Source organism: Haemaphysalis longicornis, unplaced genomic scaffold (assembly GCF_048455015.1).
Source record: "Haemaphysalis longicornis isolate Haplotype H1 unplaced genomic scaffold, Haemaphysalis longicornis Haplotype H1 scaffold_2, whole genome shotgun sequence".
NCBI classification, from domain to species: Eukaryota; Metazoa; Arthropoda; class Arachnida; order Ixodida; family Ixodidae; genus Haemaphysalis; species Haemaphysalis longicornis.
Genome location: NW_027526295.1, coordinates 106567575 through 106591670, shown reverse-complemented (window position 1 = coordinate 106591670; position 24096 = coordinate 106567575). Strand labels below are relative to the sequence as shown.

The window sequence follows — 24096 nt, the reverse complement described above, 5'->3', positions numbered from 1 at the left end:
GAATAGAAGCAAAACAGCCGAACCACGAACAAAGTTTGGCACAACTGGAGGAGAGGGCCGCACATTCGGATCGAAGCAAAGCACGGTGTCACACTGCGGGGAGCTGTCAAACCACTCGCAAAAAAAGGCGCTATTTTAGCCGCAACTGTTAGAAACAAACGCCTTTCGGCAGGTGTGTGTTGTACATTCTCTTACTTAGTATCTAGTGTAATCGTATATCCTAGCTTCCCAATACCGTAGCCGCCGTAGAAGAGCGTGTAAGTAGAAAGCTCAGTAACATATCCGAAGCCGCTTCTTACGCTTACGGCGGGTGCCGTGCACACAGGGCCTTCACCCGCTATTTTCTTTTGTTTCTTTCGTTTTAATTTGCTGGAGCCCCGGGGCCCCGCTTAAACACATGGGCCGATGGTCGACAGGTTGACGTCGTATTCCCGCTAGATGCTTACAAGGCTATTCATTGCACGCAGGGAACGGAGGGTTGGAGGAGAATGCCAAGCAGACTCGTTGGTTCATGTTTCATGCGCAAACGCTTTAAATTGTAAGCTTCAAGATTTCGCAGCATCAGCTCGGGGTGAGAAACACCGCGGCTTCGGATAAGCGCCATTCGTATCCCCCACCCCTCCCTGCTTATCGGTGCTATTCCCCGCCTGCCGGCGGGGGTCACACGGCGCCTGCCACTGAGAGAGACGCAGGTCCTACATCGGTGCCACAGACAGTTGTACAGAGAAATCTATGCCTCAAAAAGCGTGCCTAAGCACGGCGAGTCGACCTAACGGCGCCACCGGCCAGGCGCGCTTGCGCCGCTCGAATATAACTTTCACACACACTGCGGCAGGCTGCGCGGATTCAGTTTCTCGAGATGTCGGGTATGCGCTCACGTTTTTGTCACCGCGGTGACCCCTTTGAGATACACCGACGCAGTCATCGCCAGAGACTAATTAAGTAGCCAGAAGGCGCCAGCCATGGTGACGCCATCGTCTAAAAATCTTCATTCCATTCCAGGCAAAAAGCGCTCAATTCCATTCCCATTCCATTCCTCCAAGCGTTTTACTCATTCAGTTCCCATTCCATTCTGGCATCTCGAAAAAGTGGAATGAATCCGGAATGATTCCAATTCCGGAGTGGTAACTCCGCAACACTGGTTCCTAGTTACGCGTTCCCTGAGTGTCTTCTGCTGTCTCTTCCCTTTGAAAGTGCGGCCTGAGCTCAATCACGTGAATGGGCCTTGAAATCCGTCGTGTGTTGGGGTTTCCCAGCATGTAGTTCAGCTGCGGGATTTTCTCCGCCACTACGAGCGGCTCGGGCCGACCGATTTAGGCGCGAGACTTGCCGCAAATCCCACCGTCGCGTGGCTGAGCGCGTTGTTACGCCTCATCACGGTGTCGCCCCTTTGGTACTCCACGTTTCGGTGAGCCTGGTCATATGTGGCTTTTTGCACCGCCCTAACCTTCTCCCGGTTCCGATTTGCGGCTTCGATGGCGTTTGCCAGCCAGTCGCCCACGCGTAGTCAGCCGCTGCCGCCCACGCTGCCCCGTCGTCGCGCAGTTTGGCCAGAACTGTGTCCGTGGTTCTCGGACGTTTTCTCCCAAAGGTGAGATAGGCCGCCATGAACCCGGTCGAGCGGTTCTCACTAGTGCGTAGATAGAAGGAGGTGGCATTCAGGTGTTCATCCTAATTCCGGTGGGTACGCGCGTAGGCTCCGAATAGTGGTTTCACATCCCGATTTCGGTGTTCCTTTACGTTGGACTGCGGATGGTAGCATGGTGTAGTTTGCTGCCTGACCACAATAATGGCGCGTGCATCTCGAAACACCTTCGAAGTGAAGTACGTGGCGTTTTCAGTAGTCAGCTGCTTGGGAAAGCCGTAGCGACAAAACACCTCGGAAAGCCTTTGCAGGATATCCAGCGCCGTCGCCTTGCGCAGCGGGTAGATTTCTGCGATCCCGCTGAAGTGACATGTCACCACTAGTACGCACTTTCACCCCGGTTTGCTCACTGGGCCCATAAGGCCGCGCGCCAGGATTTCCCACGGCTTCGTGCTTAGTATGGGCGTCAGGGGGCCCGGCGGTTTCCCCCCTTTCGGCTTCCGCTCTTGGCAGACCTGGCTCGTACGTACATACTTGCACACCTGGGCTTTCATGCCCTGCGCGCTTCCCGTGCAGATTTACAGGGCCCGCGCCAAATGGTGCGGAGTGCTCGCTGCTTTTGGGGAATGGCGCATGGGGAAAGGCGTTTGCCTGGTACGCGAAGGGCCAGCTCCTGGCGCCAGGTCTGGCGAGCTGCTAGCCGTGCCCGCGGAAATGTGCGGGGCCGATCTGTGCGCTACGCTCCCTTGTCTCAGCCATAAGGGGGTTGGGGCTTCCGACTCACATTTGCGTTCCCTGGTGGTGTGCTGAACGTCGGCTGATGGGGGGTTCCCCCGGACTGGCCGGCGAGCATCATCAGGTGGCACCACTCGCTGGCGTTGCTGGCCATGTCGCCTGATTTCGCCTCAACTGCGCTTTCAGACACCAGGCCGCATGTTAGGGATGAGAAAATGTGGTGTGGGTAACACGCGGAGACTCCACTCAAGACACCCGTGGCAACGGCGCCGAAATGGGAGGCAGGCAAAAGGAAAGGACACCGGGCGGTAATCCTCAAGCGCTGTTTATTATCCAAACCACCCTCGCGCCCCCACCTGCGTCGTCGCCGGGTCCCGCATTGCTTGAGCGGCCAAGTCGGTTGACTCCGCCGCTACCGGTGAACGATGTTGGTCGAAGCTAGCTCGAGAAAATGGAGGAGCTTTGCTATCGTCTTTAGTGTCTAGCATGCGTAATCATGGGAACAGTAATTAAACTTCTCAGTTCGATGACTTGGAGTGTGGATACGCTAGAAGAGTTCTGCCAAATGAAACTGCGTCGAAACACTATTGCGTCTGACTTTTCAATACAACCATGCCTGCTTACTTCATGCACTAAAAAGCGAATTATTGAATTTTAGTTAATTAAGCCGCCAAGATCAATAAATCGGCCTAAATCTACCTCTGGGTGCAAAACCTCAGTGTAGAGGTGGTTTTTACATAAATCTAAGAGCCCAATTTTCAAAAAACCTGCCGAATTAATTTTGATCACCCTGTATAACAACCCTTTGCAAGTACATTCCCGCCCTTTATTTGAAATATAACTTCACGCTGCATCGCCGCTGCACTTTTATCAGTTGCCCTGCTTTCATACGAACTCTGCAAATAGGAATACGCAATGTAGCGTGCACAATTCTCTTAGTTGCTCAGAATTACTTATCACGGAGGAAGCAAAATAAAAATGTCACCATTTTTGCAACTTCTGCGTTGAATTTATATGAGCTAGAAGGTACTCGCCAAGCAGGCTCACATAATGAACACCAAACTGCCTCCACTTCTGAAACCCAAGATATACAACCTATGCCGACTGCCAGTCATAAATAATAGGGCAGAAATTTGGCGCCTTACTAAGCGCCCTAAAGAAAAATAGACATCAGTCTAAGGCACAATGAAGTCATTGTAGCAGTCATGCTTAGGGAGCGACACTTCGGTGGAACACACCCTAAACGAATTTTATACAAGTTTGTGTTGGCTGCACGCATAATGTGGAGAACTGGCCGTACGAAGACCACCATGGTAAGAGGGTGAAATCTGAGTGACGGGACTTTAAGCAGGGAGGAAAATGGCTGTGTTTAAAGATGACATAATACATTTTCGAGGAAACTTTAAAATTAGACATTGAGGCCAGATACGTTGCGAGGTCGATGAAAGGGGACTTCATACCGCAGTGGACACAGGCAAGCTGATGATGCTGATTATATCAGGTAAATCTAAAATACTGAGAAAATGGGCGGCGTTAATAGAGGAAGAAGTAATGAGATAAACCCCATCGAACGTTCTTTATAACAGTTCTGCGGCTAACGCAGTGTAATTCACGGCTGGGCTACGCGCGTCTCCTAGTTTCCTTATTTTTAAACCTCCGACAAAAAGTTGGCCGGCATGTCTCATTTGCGTGCGCAAACCGAGTGTATTTCGAAAGAACAATCGAATATAAGACGTTGTGCGTTTCTGAAATTGGAAAGAAAGCAAACGTCTTGACCAATTCTTGTGTCTCGCCTCTGTACGCTTTGAATTATGAATGCGTTGTTAACTGTATACCCTAAATAATAAAGTAAAATAGCGGCTGCGCTTTGGGTATACATCGCTGGCATTCAGAGACTCCCTCATTTTTTATTTTGCCCATCACTAGCCCTGGCATAACGCGTACATGTGCAGATAATTTGCTTGCATCACATGCTCAACTTGTTTTCTTTTATCAGCACAGGTTTGCAGCCGTCCTTTTAGGTTGCAAAAGCGTTGAATTTGTTCTTACCTGATTTCTTCTTCAGGTCTTTTCCATTTTTCTCGGATGCTATCCCAAAAAGCACACTTTTGTGTTTGATAGGATTGTTTAACACTGATGTTTCGATTGAGTACAAGGTACTGTTTTGTTTTGTTGTCGCGTCTTGGCCAGACAACATAGTTCGGTACGGCTTCAGGTATGGCACGGTTCGGGTCTCTAGAAAGTTGGGGAGAGGCAAATTGCTGTTCACACTGCTTGACGGAAACGTTCTTGTTTGACAAACTACAGTTATGCTCGAAGCACTTGTGTTTGGCACTTCGACTTAAACAAAAAACCTGCTTCTTCCATTCCTTTACAGTACTTTGCAAGGCCCTTAGAAGGCTAAACCTTTCGACTCTGCAATCACAAAAAACCTATTCGCACGCCACATTTTAGGGCGAAGCCCCTTAAAGGCTGGCACTGTTGGCGTCTCCTGTCGTCATCATCGTCGTCGTAATCGACGTTCATTACACGTAGTCACGCTACTAAAACTCCGGCAAACTAGCTTATGCCTTGCACTACAACGTAACGCTTACTAAAAAACACCGGGACACTCGTTTACTCCTTGCGCTGAGAACTTCGGCCTCCAAATACAAGATACTTATACAGCGAAGCATTATACCTCTACCACCCAACGGTTTTATCTTCGTTGGCAAAAACACCAGACAGACACGAATACACTTATACGCTGCATGCTGCGCCCCTCCCCAGGTTTCCCGTTAGTGGAGATGGCCCGGAATTTTCTCACAAGCTTTCAATTCACTCGTAAAAGCACCGGAATACCACCTATCTAGTGGTCATGCTTAAAATTATGATAATTTTTCTTTATACGGCAAGCATATTACATTCATTTGTTTAAAATGATGGCCGCATGTTTTATTGACGGTAGAATCCACACAGGTAAGCCTGGCATATTTATCCTGTACACACACAGGTTAGATATACCAAGTGCACCAATTTCAGCATTTGCGGATACTACTTATCTCCGGATACTGCACCCATAAAAATATAATAGCAGACATCTCTTTACACAAAGACGTGAGGCACTGAAATAGTTAAATCACACAAAAGCAATATAACAAAAGCAATATGGCTTCATCAGGCAGTACGAACCAAAAAGCTTTGCTGCTACATCATATTTTGACTCTTGATTAGCATGTGTATCTTTGCTTTAGACACGGCCTACTTCAACCCGCAGACTAGCGACACTTGACACAATACCTTCCCATAAACCACAGTGCTTGTTGGCTGGCGTGCAGCTGTTCTAAGTTGTGCTGTCATGTTTACCGGTAGACCCGCCGTGGTGGCTCTGTGGCTAAGGCGTTGTGCTGCTGAGCACGAGGACGCGGTTTCGATTCCAGGCCGCGGCGGCCGCTTTTCGATGGAGGCAAAAAGCAAAAACGCCCGTGTGCACGAGATTTCGGCGCACGTTAAAGATCCCCAGGTGCTCAAAATTAATCCGGAGCCCTCCACTACGGTGTGTCTCACCGCCTGCGTTGCGTCGGCGCGTTAAACCTTACAATCAATTAAATCAATCATGTTTACCGGTCATCCACTATGACGTCAGCACCGCAGGATGTTAGGTTTTGATCTAACACCGGGAACGATTGAAAGTAGTGCGGTGATAATGCACGAATTAAAGTTGCGGAGACAGAAGAGCCGGCAAACAGGCCCTCGACCTCCCCCTTCATGCCTCCACCGAGAGCTTTTAGCCTCTCGGACTAACAGTGTCGACGAGCTCAATAAGGCTTAATTGTTAAAAAAAGCACAGGCGTTCAGCTAACGGTCTGGCCGGGTGACACATTTTAGACACTTTAAGGATTAGTCTTCCTTGAACGCTTAGAGAATCCACCCTAATTCCCCTCCCCTTTTTCGAGAAACATGCACCTAAATGTGGATACTTTCCTCACACGGCCGTGGCGGACGCTTGTAGGCAGGACGCAATGGTCACTAGGCTAGTAAATTATTTCGGAAAATTCTATCGCCTCCCGCTCTCTTCGCACGATCGAGTGCTGTTGAAAGAAGCATCAATTCAACTCGCGATGGTAGCCTGCACAAAACTCAAAACAGTGGCAAGCGACTACAAGTATGCAATCCTAAATTTCCCCCGATGGCAGATCTCTCAGAAGACACCCGCAATTTCGACTATCGGCTTCGACCCCGAAAAACGGACCAGTAAGATACGCCCCGTCTGAACCCCTACCCACTCGGTCCTGGCCGGGAATTATTTCGCGGACGACGCCCCTCTACTTTTGAACGACCGAGCGGACGTCCATTTAGACGATGGATTTGCCTCGCTGCCGGGAAAGGATAGAATCCTGTCCACTATTACTATCAGCTGTCCCGAAGAAGCTTACAACAAGCGCATCCATGCGTAACTAAACGACAATCTCCTTGGTCTGGCGACTCATCCAAACTAATATCTGGTCCCGATTGTCTACAGCTACTCTATCCAGGTAGTTGCTCCCATCGGACAGAAGCGCCATGAATAAGGCGACTTCGCATACACGCTGCGGCAATGTCCGCAGATGGCCTCTCTACAACGCAATATTGTCACGGGAAGATGAAGAAGACGAGATCTGTTGGCCCAACCTCAGGAGAAGAACAGAATTAGCCCAAGTTGCGTGGGCTCTTTGATGGCCGTTATCGTGTACATGGTGTAAATACATTGCTAGCATCTTCCAAGCTTCAATGCCTGTGTCATGCCGTCAGGTAACGTATTTTTGTGGAGGCTGTGGAGTTCATTCCCACCCTGGCCCCACATCTTCGCTTCGTCTTGGCTTATGAACTTCGCTCAAAATCTCCTCCCTCCTGCCGCCGCCACTGTGAGCCATGGACCTACCCATTTCCCAGCTCCATGTCCCCAGCGAATGACCTGCCGAGACCAACTGACATTACTGGCCGTGACCTAAACCGGAGATGACATATCTCCACCGCCAAGATCTCCAGCGCATCTCCGAGATCTTTGGACGTTCACTCAGTGCGTCAGCGGACTTACTGTTGCGCGGCCGGTGCTCACCACAACCATCATTCTCATCCGTACCGGCGAAGACGTCTCCATTTTTCGTCTCCTTGCACATCCTCATAGCATCTGTACACTTACTACGGCCTCGACAAAGACGGTCATTTTCGACGAGGGGGATGTGTCACGAGAAGAATTGAGAGGTGTGTGCCCAATCTCCGGAGAAAAAGAAAGTAAGAACAATCTGCGCGGGTTTCCTTATCGCCGTCATTGTGTACATCGTGTAAATACATTGCTCGTGTCTTCCATGGCTCATTGCCTGTGTCCTTGAGTCACGTAACAGTAATAATAACAGTGAGCAGTGGGAGACCGAACTGCGCAGCTCCAACCAGGAGAATCGACTCTGGGCCCTCTATCCACCCGAAGACATTTTCAGAGCCCATGATCTGCTGGCCGATTTCTCAAAATCTAGCTGACATATAAGTAAACTTTTATTCTCCCTTTCTGATATGACCCTTGTTTAATGCTCATAGGAAATAAAACTTGTGCTTGATTTGCTCTTAGGTGGGGTGGGAATTTTCTCTCCAGGACAACAGCAACAACGACAACGCCTGTTTTCGCACAATACCGCCCTTAAGGACAGAAACTCCACTGCCAAAGTGTGCTCCTCTTCCAGAAACATTGCACCCGAATATCTCGTGTGAGAAAAATCTCATCACGCAACCACGTTGCACATTGACTTACATTGTAAAATGCGTGATTTGCCCTACATTTGATACTGCAGTGCTGAAAGCGTTAAGCACCACTCGCTTTGCAATCCCATACCCACCACGGTGGCTCAGTGGCTAAGGCGTTGCGCTGCTGAGTACGAGGTTGCGGGTTGGATTCTTGGCCTCGGAGGCCGCTTTTCTGACGGAGGCGAAAACAAAAACGACCGTGTGTACGAGATTTCGGCGCACGTTCAAGATCCCCAGGTGATCAAAATTAATCCAGAGCCCTACAATACGGTGCGCCTCATCGCTTGCGTGGCGTTGGTGCGTTAAACCCAACAATCAATCATTCTTTGCAATCATATTTTATACGGCAGTGTACAGAAAACGGGCGGAAATCTACTCAGCCAAGCTGCATTCGTGGCGAAGCAGCTCGGAAGGATTAAATTTAATAAGGCAGAAACGTTGGTGAAGGGCACTACGCGTTGGACATTCAAACAAATAAGGAGGTGCTCAAATGGCCGCAGCAGCCGCACTTGCAGGTCAAATGTAGTCGTTTCCTACACGGGATGAATTCGGAAAAATAAACGAAGGCTGGGAGGTGCACCGCAATGCCCACGCAGGGATTTAATAGGAGCGTCTGCGCTCTGAACTACAATTACCGGTCGTGCAAACAAACTTCATGCTTTTTTTTTACTTTCGTAGTTTTGTTTTTAAATTCTGTTCGGGCAATTATCCCCGCGTCCACTATTATAAGGATGAAATTGTTCACTTCGTTAAGTTTCATTTCTGTGCGGATGCAGGCGTTACTCACTTCGTCTGTTCTGATCATTTTTAATTTGTGCTTCCGTCGTTCTCTTGTTGACTGTGTTTTTTTCGTCTCAGTTAAGCGTTGCAGATATATAAGATATCGTCTTTCTTTGGACTTCATGAGTGATATTTTCACTATTTTTTTGGTATTGTATTGCGTGCTTTTTTATTCTTTTCGATCTAGTACCTCTATTTACTCTGTTATAAGAACTGGGTGAATAAGTATGCATTTTTGCGCGACTAAAGTGGTTTATGCGGTTTGCTTTTTTCGACGATTTTTGGTTTGTTTTGGTCGCGCTTCACCGGGGCTTTCTGGCCTCCTTTTCTAGCTGAAGTTATAATAGGCAGATTTGTGGTTTCGTAAGTTATGTTTTAAAATTATTTCAGGTTTCCTATATTTTGTATTCTAGATAGGTTTGACCAGTTATCTCCCTTTTGTTATTATAACAATTATTCCGGACACTTCGCCAATTAAGCTTTTTTGTTCGAATGCACGGCGTTACACGGTGGGTCATGATACGACTTTTTTCTTCAACTTAGGCCGCTATTTTTTGGCATTTTATTTTTCCCCTTTGGTTTCTGGTTGTGATGTATGAGATGCATAGCTGTTTAATGCGTAGCATTCTTTGCCGAGTATACCCACACCCACGACCTTGTAACGGCCTGCATTCCCATAAAAATGCAGATTCGGCGGATGTAACATAGATATTCGTTTTAATTGCATAACTGGACAACGGGCAACACCATGCTTGGGTCTTGTCGTATCGTTTCTAGATTTTGTCTTTATGCGTTCTTTCTATTATGGCCCTCAATCAAGGCACGTCCTCCTACTACCATCACAAAAGACTTCAGCCTGCATAAACCACAGCCACCCTATCGAATCGATAAACGCACACACTTCTGCAATGGTTACGTCCTTCTTTCCCAATGGGATAAAACTGCGGAATAAGCGACCTGATAATATAGTCGCATGAAATAACCGCCAAAGTTTCCGAAATAAATTTAAAATTCACATGTCGCGATCTAACTGAATGGGATGTTCCCCTGCCAGTTTTTTTAAAATACTTGTTAAGTACTGCATAAACTGTTTTCATTGTTCTCTGAAAGTTTACTTTTTGTACATTTACTTTATTGCTCTTGATAATGTCTACTTTGTATTTTCAATTTTGTACCTTCCTATTATCATTGTTCTCTTAAGGTTTGCCCTTGGTACCCTTTGCGTTTTCTTGCGTTGTTTATTATACATTGAACGCCGCCCCCCTTATGAAATGCCTTCGGGCCTTTAAGGTGGAATAAACGAAATGAAATGATGTTGGTTGCCGAAAAAGTATCGAAAAAAAAATGCCTGATGCACACCTTTCCCAAGAAACCGCATATAAAAAAAGTGCGCGAAAGAACGTTCAAAATACGAATAAAAATAGACAAATGAGAGAAGCGCGCAAAGCCCTGCATTTTTACAAAAAGAGGATCTGGGGGAAATAAAATCGTCTTAATAGCGCGAATGGACGTAATAGTCGATCAGAATTTTGAAAACCCCCCAAAATAATAAAAATACAAAAAAAAAATTTCGCAAGAGTAATCTGACGAAACTAAAAATGAGCATAATATAAATCTCCCCCTCACACCAAATAACAATGAAAATAACACCGCCAAATGACGTTTAAAATAAAAATGAATGAAGGAAGCTCACACTCAGGCGTAAGTGTTGAATGTGGTGAAGATGTACGCAACCTTCAAGACCATCACGACGGTTTAAGTCAACGATTGCATACGATTTGCTTTGTCTCCGCTGCCGCAACGGCCTTTACTACGTCATTGTTGATACATGTGACAAGCTTTTTCATTTTTTCGCAAGTTATCACCATTGGACATTGCCTTGGGTGGGCATACGCTGTGACGTGTCTTTCTCCTTGCGAGCAAGTGTTGCCACAATTACGGCAAACGCTGGACTTTTTTTGGCCAATCTTGGCTAATATCCTTTAGGGGGTATGATTACTTTGACAAACGCCCGCTGGGAACGCTGGGTGGCCGCCTGAGGCACGCACGCACACACAAGCGCTAGGAATTATCTTTGTTATTTAGCTTCCGGGCTGTCGCAGCAATCTTGGCGAATCTCCTTAACTGGGCATGCTTGGATTGCCAAGCACGCGCCGGGGACGTTAGGTGGTCGCCGCGCGGCACGCATTCCCGAGGGCTTAGCGTTTTCTTGATTATTTAAGTGCGACACGCAGAATAACTGTTTGCTAAACAGCGTCGCTCTTAATTTGCGAAAATGAGAGAACCATGTAACTCTCTGCAGTTCCACGAAAATCAGATTTGGCAGAGGCAACACCGTTAATCGTTATAACAGCGTAAACAGAGACAATTGAACAAATAAAATTTTCAAAAACAAGAAAAATAAACGTAAAAAAAATCACAAAAGTGATTTGACAAAATCACAAATATGCATCTTATACATCTCACCCAAAACTGAAGAATAAAAGAAAAAAGCCCGTCAAAGACCGTTTAGAATACGAATGAAAAATAGCGGAAATTACCCAACACTATGCCGCCCTGCATTACCACAAAAATGCAGATTTGGCGGAAGTAACACCTTTAATCTTTATAATACCGTAAATGAATTTATTGGTCGAAAAGAATTCTGAAAAATAAAAAAGGGGACCCCAGCACCTGTACAATACCTGGCCATGGCTGTGGTCTGGCCAGCGATACAGCCGATGGTCCTAGAAATCGTTGGGTTCGGAGAGGCCATTTTTAATACGTGAACATGGCAACGTTCCACGTACGAGTATTGTCTAAGGAGGAAGCCTAGTTGTATCAACAAAAGCGTTCTCAGGCGTAAGGGGGATATTATACGATAGAGCAAAGTTAGAAGAAGAGAGAAGGAGTCAAGGAACTGACTAGCGGACATATTCTTTTCTGCCAAAGACGTAAAAAAATTGACAGCGAGCGCTTTTGTCGCCTTGTGTGTAGATGACGGAGAAGGCCAGTGGCCCAGGAGTTTCTCCGCAGACAATGGCCGGCGAGAGTCTAGCTACCGTAAAGCAGAGGTATTCTTGCCAATGAAAAATGTGAACACTTGCATACAATATGGCGTACGGTCTCCGGTGTGTCACAGACTTCACACGCTAACTTCCATTCCGATCAAATAGGAGTAAGCATTTTTGAAGGCGACTCCCAGCCAGAAACTACGAAGAACGGTTGCATCATACCGTGGGAGGCAAAATGGAAGAGGACGCTGTAGATGCGGGTCCACCGCATTAATACGAACGTACGTGAACCCTTCGGTAGTCCATTTGGCTACCGTGGTCCCCCGGGCAAGTTTGCGCAGAGTCATAGCTGCATCTGTCCCGGATAATAGGATGGATATGGGCTCTATTTTTTTTTCTGTGCCGAGCGGGCAGCAGAGTCCGAAACTTTCATTGCCGACAATGGCGCAGTGACTGGGAGGCAATGTCAGGACCCGGTTGTCATGACCCGCAATGTCATGATCCTTCACACAACAGTCTTATCTCGGCCAGCAGCTGTTAATGAATGCCACGGCACTGGGCTGACTGGAGCGATTGGAGCGCAGTCTTTGAGTTGCAGAAGACCGCCCATCTTCGGCATACGGTTCGCTCAATAGTACGCTGCAGGTCAAACAGATGGCGGGAAGTTCTGTAGCCCTGGAAGTCCTGGGATGGGCTATTTTCAATTCATGGACATAGAAATTCCTGGTATATCCACAGCGCCGGCAGAACCAGGTGTTTTTAAAGAGACATCAGTGGAAATATCGGTGCGGTCACTGTATCTCTCGTGGAGATGAATGACAGTTAGCAGCTGTAGTGTTAGCATTGGAAAATCTCGCTTCTTCGTTAAGCTTGGGATATTGAGGCATGCTCGAGGCTGCCACGTACACTAAAGCGTGAGGAACGGCCTCGTCTCACGCGTATAGCTGGATGGAATGCTAGTGATGTGGGCAGCTACAACTAAGGCGAAAGATGCATGGGGGCGTTTCGAAGGCACACTCGCAAGGTGATGATCAGGCAGTCTGGTTAACTTCCTAATATGCGTCGTGAGTGTACCAATTCTCGCATACTTCGCAAAGGGTGATCACATTACGAGCCACAGCAATGGTTGAATCTCTTGGCGTGCACCTTGGTAGGTAAGGCAAGTTCGGAGGGCTTGCGCTTGTATTCCATGCACGTACCGGAAAGTACAAGCAGGATGTACAGTAGGGAGCCCAAGAATGGTGCGTTGTATAGCTGCAACATTGCCTTCGTGGGCGTTGTTCACGTCTTTCCGCCAATGAACTAGAGAATATGGGCCACTGCAGGCAGCTTCTCCTTCAAGCAATATACGTGGGGACTCCATGGAACGTCTCTGGCGACAACCACGCCATAAAACCTGTAACATTTCACACAAGAGACCCTGTCACCAGTAATTGGCAAAGGGCATGCATGCATAGGCGTCCGTGAACACTCAAGTACTGTGCATTTGCTGTTCACTTTTCCAACCCCTGTCTATGCAGATAGAAATTGGTAAAGTCTGCAGCCGTTTGAAGGTACGCCCGCACGTGCCATCGAGTCAGTCCATCTACCCAGATGCAAATACCATTTGCATAAATCGACCAATGAACAGTTCTTGGAAGAGAGGTTGCGAGGTCGACGAGTGTTAGGCTAAACAACGTGAAGCTGAACCGCCTCCTTGGTGGACACCGCGGTGGGTATAGTGTAGTGATGGAGGGCCATCTGCAGCCATTACAAGGAATGACCTTCCCGAGAGGTAAATCCACACCCACGGTAGGCATGGTCGCCAAGCCCCACTGCCGGTAGCGCTTTAAGATGGCGCCGTGCTCCATGCCGCCATACGCTCCTTTAAAGGAATCCTGCAACACTTACCATCGACTACTCGGAATGTATTTTGGAGTAAAGTCTATTGTCCGAGCAATCTCCCCCCGCAAGAATTACAAAAACTCGTTCACTATCACCGAAACTACGCGCGATGAAAAATCACGCATAAATGTTCCCTCTGTGAACTCAACCGCGGACAACGCGACGAAAGCTGCGCGCTCTCTCCCGGAGAGGGGAGCGGCGCGCGGCTTTCTGTTCGGCGGCCTTCGATATGTCACAGGCCGGGGAGTTTCGTCCTTTTCCCCGCAACGTAGACGGGTCTATTTCCGGTCTGGTGCCACAAAAAAGCAGGCGTGGTGGCCTGCCCGCAAGCAAGCGCTCAGGCTGGTAGGGCTTTTCTGGAGCAATAAACGTTTGTTGTGGAGTGGGCTCGTTTAAAGTGGAATATTTAGTTCGTCACTCAAACTCCGCGCGCACTCAAAACAAAAGAAACACCAAAAGCATTCGGACAGCTTCAGACATAGAAGAGGTTTATACACAGCACCGACGACGGCTGATCGTCACAGGAAATGCCAGAATTTAGCCGCGAAGTTGACCGGCGACAGCCAATAGGACAGCCAGCACAGCCATGGCCTGATTGACGTCGCAGAGGCCATGCCAGGGGTGCATAATGAGGAGAATTGAAAAGAGAGCGGTTGGTTTTTCCGCGTCTTTCACGGCGATTTGCGCGCTTACCGCTTCACGTGCACATGTAATATTTGGCTCGGGTGTTCCTGGAAGTCTAATCGTAACGTCGCGCAGGTTTACTTGCACTGCACGAAGAGTATTTCAGGGTCCCTTTAACGTCAAGGAACAGCGCAGCGCATATGCTCTTGACGCGTCTCTGCTGCCCCACAAAGTAAACCAACCATGCCTGAAAGGTAGACGTAGCTAGCTGTTCTCGAGGAACTGCTCCAGACGTGCAAGGATAACTCGTTCCATAAGCTTTCCAACGCAACTGGCAAGTGCCATCGGTCGGTACGCCGCCGGGTCTTGCAGAGATATTCCAGGTTTCAGAAGAGGAACAAGTCGGCTGGAAGTTAATTTTTCAGCAATTATACGATCACGTCATAGTTCGTAGAAATATTTCGAAATGGCGTACAAGGCGTCGCTGCCAAGGTGACAGAGCGGTATAGTTGATTTCAACGGTCTCGTACGATGCCGATCGCTTGCACAGAGCCAATACCGCCTCCAGTTCTTTCATCAGAGCGGGACGTTCATCCAAGGAACCGCGATGTGGGATTGTCACTGGCGAGTGACGAAGCAGAAGGACGTGTTTCATTGGCGATCCGAAAGCAGAATTCCACTGCTACTTCGAGCTCTCAGCGCTTCTGGTGAATTGCCAAAGCCTTGAATGGTGAGCGCTGGTGTACGAGGGTCATCAGCACTCGCACAGTTCTCTGTATTCCAGCCAAAAGCGTGCGATGGTTGAACGCTTAACAAAAGGACTTACACATTTGTGTTTGCACTTGGATAATGGGGCGCTGTATCTTCTTCTGTGTTCCTCTAGCATCCCTCAAATCTTCAACAGACTTTGCTCGTCTTATCTTCGTTCGGCGTGCCGACGGACAGCCCTAAGGCGTTTCAGCTCAATTTCGAGCTATGTGATTTTAGAAGATAGGTGGACGGAACGTTTGCAAGCAACCATTACAAATGAGAGACTCCAGATCTCGACACTCATTGCTGCCACAGAATCCTCCCTTTGTGGTTTAAATTGTGACCTCAACTACGACTGGCTTTATGGATAGGGACCTGCCCCTCGCAGCCGTTGACAATGGCAGCCAGCGTGCCAAAAATGACAAATAGGGACGGCGCCCTCCGTCAGGGGGGGGGGGGGGCTGCGTTTAACCCCCAAACTCGCCAGCTTACCTTCGCTGCAGTGGGACCTGCGACTGCTCGCAATAAAAGTAGCGGTCGTACCAATCAATGCTGATTGCACCGATAACTACCTATAAAACCGGTCAGCCACGAGAAATCACGGTTATAACTAGGAACGTTTCTTACCTGTGCAAACGTCATCATACACAAGTAAACCACACTGCTACCATATCCGCCTCCTTGACTGGCATTCTTTATTTTCGTGGTGTTTCGTTTACTTAAGCATGTGGACATTTTGTCTACTGTCACTTTACGTCGAGGAGCTTTCTTTTCACGTGAAGCACGTCTATGCCCGTCGAAATATTCACAAAGCCTAGAATTCGTATAAACACTCTAACAGCGCCATTCTGTGCGTAAAAGAGCCGTCATTCTTGCGTGAAAGCATAATGCCTTCTACACAACTATTACTACCCGTCACAATCACGACATGCTTTTTAACCGCCCCATCAAGAGCTTCTGCCGGTCTTAACCACAGTCACCCATTATTTAGAATCAAGTTCCGTACATTATCAATGAATTGTTCTTTCTTTCCTCACGCAATAGAAATTTGGAATTCACTACCCAATAACATAGCTTCGGGTTCTAACCGCAAAATATTCGGCAAAAAACTTGACACGACGAACGTTTCAGCCTTAACGTGATACTCCTGCCAAATCGATTTTTCAAATTATAGTGTGTTTTTTTTTCTTTTATTCTCCCCACTTCATCGTATTCGCAATAGTTTCGGTATTCCCAACTGATGTTGATTTTTATTGTGTTCTTGTTGTTGTTTTCACTGTATGTATTTTATACCTTTGCGCAAGCACCTCCCCCCCCCCCCCCCCTTATGTAATGTCTTCGGGCCTTTAAGGAGCAACTAAATAAAATGAAATGAAATGAAATCAATGTTTTTCCAGCGAAGAGAACATAATCGACGGCAAGCTTTTTAGCAGCTGCGGCATTTTCACCATAACAAAGCGACACCTTCGTAGGCGCTCCGTCGGATTGGCTTACAAGCCTAACAAACGGCAAACTTGGATATGGCAGCCGTTCCCGGCACATGCTTGCTCTGAGAACCACAATTATTTTTGGAATATCCTTGTGAGCCGCTGCACTCCTACCAAAGCAATCGGAACATGGTGAAAAGGAATTGCCTTCACAGGCGCCTGCCGGGCCTGCTCAGCTGGAGGCGACAAACACCATCACGTACGATATGTTCACTGAAAGTACGATGCAAAAAAACTTGCAGGATCTTTCAGGATATCCTTACGGGAAAGCTCTTCCTTTGGCTAGGTTTGCCGCCGAACCTCCTGCCTTCGTTGACTATAACCTAAAACCTCGCTATTCATGCCGGTGGTATGCACTTCCTGACGCCCCTGTCCTGTGCCTGTGGTTATTGTTCTGTCTGTTCCGTCTTTCGCGCTGTGATTACTTGTCAACACAGAGCAACCAAGACTGTGCCGGAAAATTTCTGACGCACGCTCTTTTTTTATGCTCGTGCTATGCGTAGAATGCGCGCAAAGTGCTTCTTTGTGATCATTTTCTCTTAATTTTTATTGTTGAAACGGGCTCAACATTTTTTGGGTTTTATTCTTTCAGATGTACGCGCGCTCATGGCGTCCAATGTTTTTCCACGGTGTGCAACGCCAGTGAACGCAGTAGGCGAGTGTTAGCAACTCTGGACAGTTTTTTGCGGATGACCAGGTGGGTGCGCGTTGGGTGGACGCCGGCCGAATGCGCGCTTTTGCCAGCCTAGGGAAGTAACAATTTCGCGTTAAAAATGCTCATTTCAGCACACCGTCGAGCCCACAGATGGTGTGCACTTCCTCCGGTGTGAATCGGCTAAGACTGAGCACCACGGACACAGAGAAAGACAAAATAACAACGATGGCAGGGCGGGCAAACCCGTATACAGCGGAGAAATGGGTATAAATGCCGCCCAGCCGGTGCAGTAGCCTCGGAGGGAAAAAATAACCAAACAAGCAATAACAATTCTGGCACGCGGGATCGGCGCGCATGGGCAGGTTGATATCTATAAATCCGGTGGTGCCTCAACATGAGCGTGAGAAGATTGAGAGGGCAAGTGAATAACCTGCTGCGTTTTGGGCCCGCAACTCGGGGTTCCCCCAAATGCTTCCTTTTATCTGTTTTCGCCATTGCCTCAAATCCAACTACACCTCACTCAGTAAAGATCTCCCCTCTATATCTCATAAAAATGGCCGGGTATCGGCTTTTTTCTTTGCAAATGTCGATGACAGACGGTAGTCGACTGGCGCCCCTACCAAGTAAATGCCTCCCTTCTCTTTCTCGCTCACCTCTCATGCTGTTCTTCTCCCGTCTCGTTGCACCCAAAATAACACGCTAGAGGTTTTCTCAAGTAAATTTAAATTTACCGCGTTCTACTGCTCCGAGTCGAGTGTCCCGCTGCCAGCGCTGCCGTGCGGCGGAGACGCACGAGAATTGAGGCACCCCCCTACAGCCTTTACAGAACCGCGTTGCCCTACTCCACGAGAGTTCCAAGCGGATCATGGATCCCCTCTAGTGGAACCTTTTGTTGCTATTGCCGTTTGATTTCTTGAATGCCGCGAGTAGGTAGCGCGGGCCATAGCAGACGACGGTTTTCTGCCGTTGATGCAGCATTTCGTTTGCTATCGCAAAAACCAAGCATCCTTATTTTTTCAATAAAGGGACACTGCAAATATCACTTATGCACTAATTTACTGCCATATTTCCGTAATGTCTTGTTCTTCGTCAAGAATGTTGACAACTATGAACATTGACATCGGACTGAGACGTTTAGATTTTGCGGTGAGTATATTAGACAATTGCGCAGCTTTTGTTTCACTTTGGCCGTCTGGCTGAATTGAGTCATAGACAGACAGACAGACAGACAGACAGACAGACAGACAGACAGACAGACAGACAGACAGACAGACAGACAGACAGACAGACAGACAGACAGACAGACAGACAGACAGACAGACAGACAGACCAAAATTTCTGCGTTTGGTAGCCCAAGAAAGGCTATCGTCTTTAATAACAGGGAAGGTCAGCCCTTTCACAACGTCATACAATAAACAGTTTCAAACAATGACATTGCCGCAATCTTGCACCAGCTAACCAACACGCTGCAGCCGGAATATTTCACGACCATATCTTAAAGGAGCGACGAAGAGACAATACAACATCGTTTAATTTGAAAGAACTAGAATTCAGTATCTCTATCAGCTCCATTACACACACAAAACATGTTTTTAACGGAAAAAAAGCTAGAATTATTTAAAAACTTTCAAATTTCGCGCCTCATTGGCGTGTTATAAGCAAGAATGACGTCATACGGGCCAACAATAAAACATAATTTTCAGTGCGTTAACTGCACGTTAGCATTCAAGTCATGCGGTCAAATGAAACTAGAGACCCCATTAAAGACGTCCAAGCATGTGTCGTCGCGACAGGTGAGTTAGGCGACCGCCAATCGCACAAACAAGGTTCCGTGACGTCATAGAAAAGTTGCAGCAAATTGGCTAGGGGCTCGCGACTGCTTCACACGTTTTCTTTAATATCTCCGTTATTTGTTCGAAGATTGCGATGATATTGGTATCATTGTTATCGGGACTAAGCAGTCTTTCGAATAAATCCAAATTGCGTTTTGTGTTCATGGCTCCTTTAAGCAACGTAGGCCAGATCTCTTCTGCCTCTCCCCTGCTGCTGCAATTAAAAAGGGTTCCAGCTAACTTTGCCCTCTTCGCTGTTCTTAAGTGCTTAGAAGCCATAAGTGCTAACAGGCAGAACTGTTAGGAACGCTCGCTCGACGTCGAATTAAAGCTATCGATTCGTACATTTTAAAATCTAACTCTAACTTTTTTAAAAACATAATTTCCGTATAGCGCTTTAATTGGTTTCAAAATATTCGAAATATGGAGCAGCTTTTGATAGTACTACGAGTCCTGCGATTTTGTAACTATGTCTGAACATCTGAAGCATACAGTTGGATTTAACGCGGAAGCGTCACTGACGTGCTTCTTTCTTCACTTCATGAAATAATCTCGGGCCATCTTCACTGACTTGAACCTTGGCAAGGGCGAAACACGCGGTGTATAAGTGTATTCTTGGCGCCTTGCGTTTTTTTTCCATAGAGATGAAACCGTTAGTGTGCATAGGTATGCAGCTTCGCTGTAAAAGTCTCTTGTCTTTGCAGCACGAAGCGTTCTAGCGCGGGACATTGGAAAACAGGTGTCCCGGTGTGTTCTTTTAGGTCCCGTTACGTTCTAGCGCGACGCGTTAGAAAACGAGTGTCCCGGTGTATTAGTGCCGTGAATACATGAAGGAACGACGACGACAGGACACGTGGACAGCCCGAGCTCATAAGAGGCTTAGCCCCATATACGCAGCATCCCCCGAGAAGCCAAACGTGAACATTTCATCAAAAAATCTGTTCGCTGAAAGACGTTTTAGCGAAAGTGCTGTTGGCTGTGTGTAGCCCGGAATAGTATTTAATAAACATTCCAGCTAGACGCACCACAAGTTCACCTCTTTTTCCTGTCGTAGTAAAATATTCAATTACTAATAGATGCGTTGATTGGCTAAACGGAGCTGAACGATTCCACTCTGCTTATTTTTGACAAGAATCTATAGCATTTACCTAAGAAAGCATGGATGTCACATTTGGGTGTCAACCATTACCCGTAGGTGGACGTAGGAGACGTACATGGGTTTGCGGGTTTCGGCCCTTAACCATAAGGTCACCTCCTCAGGTGAACTGGCAGCGCTAACGTGATATTCAAACTTAACAGAGAGAAGGGCCGATAGATCGAACGGGCATTTGGACAGGACGGCTAAGCGGGAAAAAGAGTGATTGCTCACGAAAATTCCAGCGCTATTCGAAGCTAACCACCCGATGGCGTAGATACAACAGGAAGTGACTGTCATGCACTAACTTAAAAACGGAGGGGTAATTCCTTCGGAACCCTATTGTATGTCAGTGGAGACCGGCCACTTCTTATTTCACCTTCCTCCGGCTGGTGTTTAGCCTTCAACAGCGCCGCAGTCGTCTGGATCAGTCATTAATTAAAATTAACTAGCGCTTGAGCCCCTGCGGTAAACATGGCAGCTTTAGGAATTGTATTGCTTAGAAAGCAGCTCTGGAGCAAATTCTCGTTCACTGTTAAGCACATCTACGACAGCGGCGGGGACATTGACACGCGCCTTGCATTCTTCTCCCGCGCCTGCCCGACTTAACTCCAGCGTGTCGCGGAGGAGGCTGAACGCACCTTCTTGTCAATGTGTGAGTAGGCTCACAGTAGGGAATTTTCGAACTGCCATAAAAGAGCTTCCATCTTTGCATGTATGTACGTGCTATTGCTGCAGTGACTATAGCTTCGAAATTTGAACGATGCAAAAGGACAGAGCGAAAGAAGCACAAAACGCGAAATATGTCGGGAAAGTGGCTTTGGGGGCTATGGTCGGGAAAGCTCTGACTGCAGTATTAGAGGCTATTTTAAAAATTCCCTCTCATTACGACACTTACGAAAAGCGGTAAATCTTATTATGACATTGACAGTTTTTCCAATGCGTTTACCGGTTGTCGTAAACTAGCGTTGATGCATACAAATGCCAGGAGCATGAGAAACAAGCTAGATGGCAATAATATCTTCTTTGAAACAATTAACAATGAACTTGATCTGGTGTGCTTTTCAGAAACTTGGTTGACTAAAAATGATTCGATTCCATTCGTTAATGGATACCGATCTAAACACCTTTTCAGATAGACCAGGAGGGAGGGTGGAGTTGCAATTTACCTTAAAGAATCCATACCGTATACGATCATTGGCGACTTTTATTGGAGTAATAACGATGTTGAGTGCTTAACAATTCGTTTGGGAAAGACCACAGTGTCTGTGGTCTATAGAACCCCAAATGGTGACAGGCAAAGCGTTAGCATTTTTCTTGAACGACTCCTTCAGTTTGGTAGCAGTAATAACAACTCTTGTATTATATGGGGTATAACAATATAGACATGAGCTCAGCGGATAACTGGTCTCTGGAAATAAAAAAAACGTACTGGCATGCCATGCATGCACAAACCTCGTAGAACTACCGACTAGGGTATCTTCCAGTAGTGCTACCCTGCTAGATATCGGTCTTTCTAATATCAACATAGATAAGATTCAGGCTGGCGTGCTTTCCGCTGATCTTAGTAATCATTTACCAGTATTTTGTTCTGCCAACACAAAGGTTACTATAAGCGGCAATACTTGTGACAGAAAGTTTCGGCGTAGAATAACCAGTTCGGGACGGGAGCAATTTAGAGACCTTGTCAGAGTTTTCGACTTGAAGGAAGTTGTCGCTCAAAAGGACTCAAACAAAGCTTATGGCCAATTTTTGAGGTACATACCGGCATGCTACGACTTGGCGTTTCAACCAGTTGCACAACGAAAAAATTCCCGAAAGGTGCGAAAGCCCTGGATAGATCAACAACTTCTTAAACGAATTAAAAAGAAAAACTCAATGTATCACTCTTTTTTGCGAACCCATGACCCTAACCTGCTTCTAGAATTCACAAAATATAGAAACAAAGTGCAGAGCTAACTGAAAACTGCCAAGCTCAGATACTATGAACGCCTCTTCGAGGATATACGTAATCATTCAAAAAAGATTAGGAAACAGTGAATGTGATAACAGGCCGCAATACGAGCACGCAGTCGCATGTTGCTCCCTTGAACGGTAGACGGGCAGAATCAGCCGAAATGGCAATCGCAATGAATAGGCATTTCATCAAAGCAGGGGCTTACATTTCCGATGTCGATGAAGATAAAAGTAGCGCTATACTGGAACAGTCACAACTTTCAAACTATCTTATTAAGTCCGACAAACAAGAGTGAGGTGCAAACTTTTATTCTTAAACTTAAAAACAACGTCGCATCTGGCATCGATGGTATTGCCCCACTTCTTGTTAAACACATAGCTTCTGAAATTAGTGGAGTTTTAGCTTTTATTAATATTTTGACATCATCTACTGGACTTTTTCCTCAAAAATTGAAAGTAGCACGAGTTAGGCCAATTCACAAAGGTGGTGGAGATGACCAGTTGTCCAATTACAGGCCAATCTCTGTGCTGACTGTCTTTTCAAAAATATTTGAAGATGTAATACATAATAGATTAACAAACTTTTTTAACACAAACAAGGTCATTTCACCGTATCAGTACGGCTTTCAAAAAAAAATTCACGCGCCTTCTCGCGAGGGGAACACGAGTAAATGCAGAGCATTGGGGCCTCAGTACTGATTGAAGGCAGTATTGCTTCCATCGCTTCTTCCGTGATGCTGGAGTAGCAGACACGAGTAAACGTGGGCACGAGCGTCAACCAAGGAAGGAAGGAGCAACGCAGTTACTAGAGAGTTTTAGCATAGCGTCCTCCGTCCGCTAACGCTACGGTGGCGGGTAGCGGGGCGCGACTGGGGAGAGCAAATTCGTCACGGTGGGGTGGATTAGTTCCGCGCGGCCTGCCTTCGCCATGCCCGCTCTTTCCCTCCGCTGAGAGGGAACGTCCTCGCACTCCCCGCGCGCGCATGCGCAGTCCGGTCCCGCTACCCGCTAACCTTAGCGTAGCGTACGGGAGCCGCTATGCTAAAACTCTCTACTGAAACACGAGCGACCGCTAGCCGCTATATTTGCAGCGCGCGCAGTAGAGGGAGAGCAGTACGGGGGGGAGAGCGCGCATGCGCAAGCAGCGCGCGCCTTTCCACGCCCCACCGCGCTGCTATCACGCACCTGTTACGCCGAGACCGCGACGGAGCGAACGGGCTGACTACGACGTATGCGCGCGCCAGCTGCTGTTGAGAGAGAGGAGGGAAGGAGAGGCGCACCTGCTGCGGACGCGGAGCTGTGGACGCCGTCCGACGCAGGAACAGGCGAGACTAAGAAATGCTCTGCATTTAAAAGCAAGTCAACGCAGGAAGCTCTGCTTAATATTAAGGACAGTATAATACAAAATATAGAGGGAAAGAAATTTACACTCGGGTTATTCGTGGACCTACAAAAAGCAATTGACTCTATCAATCATGAAATATTGCTAAGAAAATAACAAATTAGGAATACGCGCAAAAGCGGCTGACCTATTAAGGAGCTATTTAAGTAATAGAGAGCAATTTGCTGGATTTAACGGTATTTCATCGAAGTTATTGGCAAAAGAACAGAGTGTACCGCAAGGGTCAAAGCTAGGACCGTTGCTATTCTTAATATATGTGAATGATATTCCAAACATACCTTGTACACCCCAGATAGCCATGTATGCAGATGACACTAACGTATTTTTCTCCGGTAGCAGTATAAGAGAACTACAGTATGAAGTAAATAGGTATTTAGAAAGGTTGTCAAAGTGGTTGCACGAAAATACCTTACAGCTAAACGCATCGAAGACTACCTATATCATTTTTGGACCAAATAATAAGAAGATAGATCAAGGCATTCATATTGAATATCGGGGCAATATGATCAACCAAGTCAAAG

The 24096-nt window shown here is 47.1% G+C and overlaps 1 protein-coding gene across 2 annotated transcripts in view; it reads right to left on the bottom strand.

Moving 5' to 3' along the window:
• The window catches only part of LOC144169107 (acetylcholinesterase-like), a 63258-nt gene that overhangs the window by 14297 nt on the left and 24865 nt on the right, over positions 1–24096 (bottom strand). For both annotated transcript variants that reach the window (XM_077698127.1, XM_077698126.1), the window contains exon 3: positions 4370–4555. In XM_077698127.1, coding sequence (XP_077554253.1) covers positions 4370–4555 — 186 coding nt within the window. The remainder of the gene's footprint in view (positions 1–4369; positions 4556–24096) is intronic.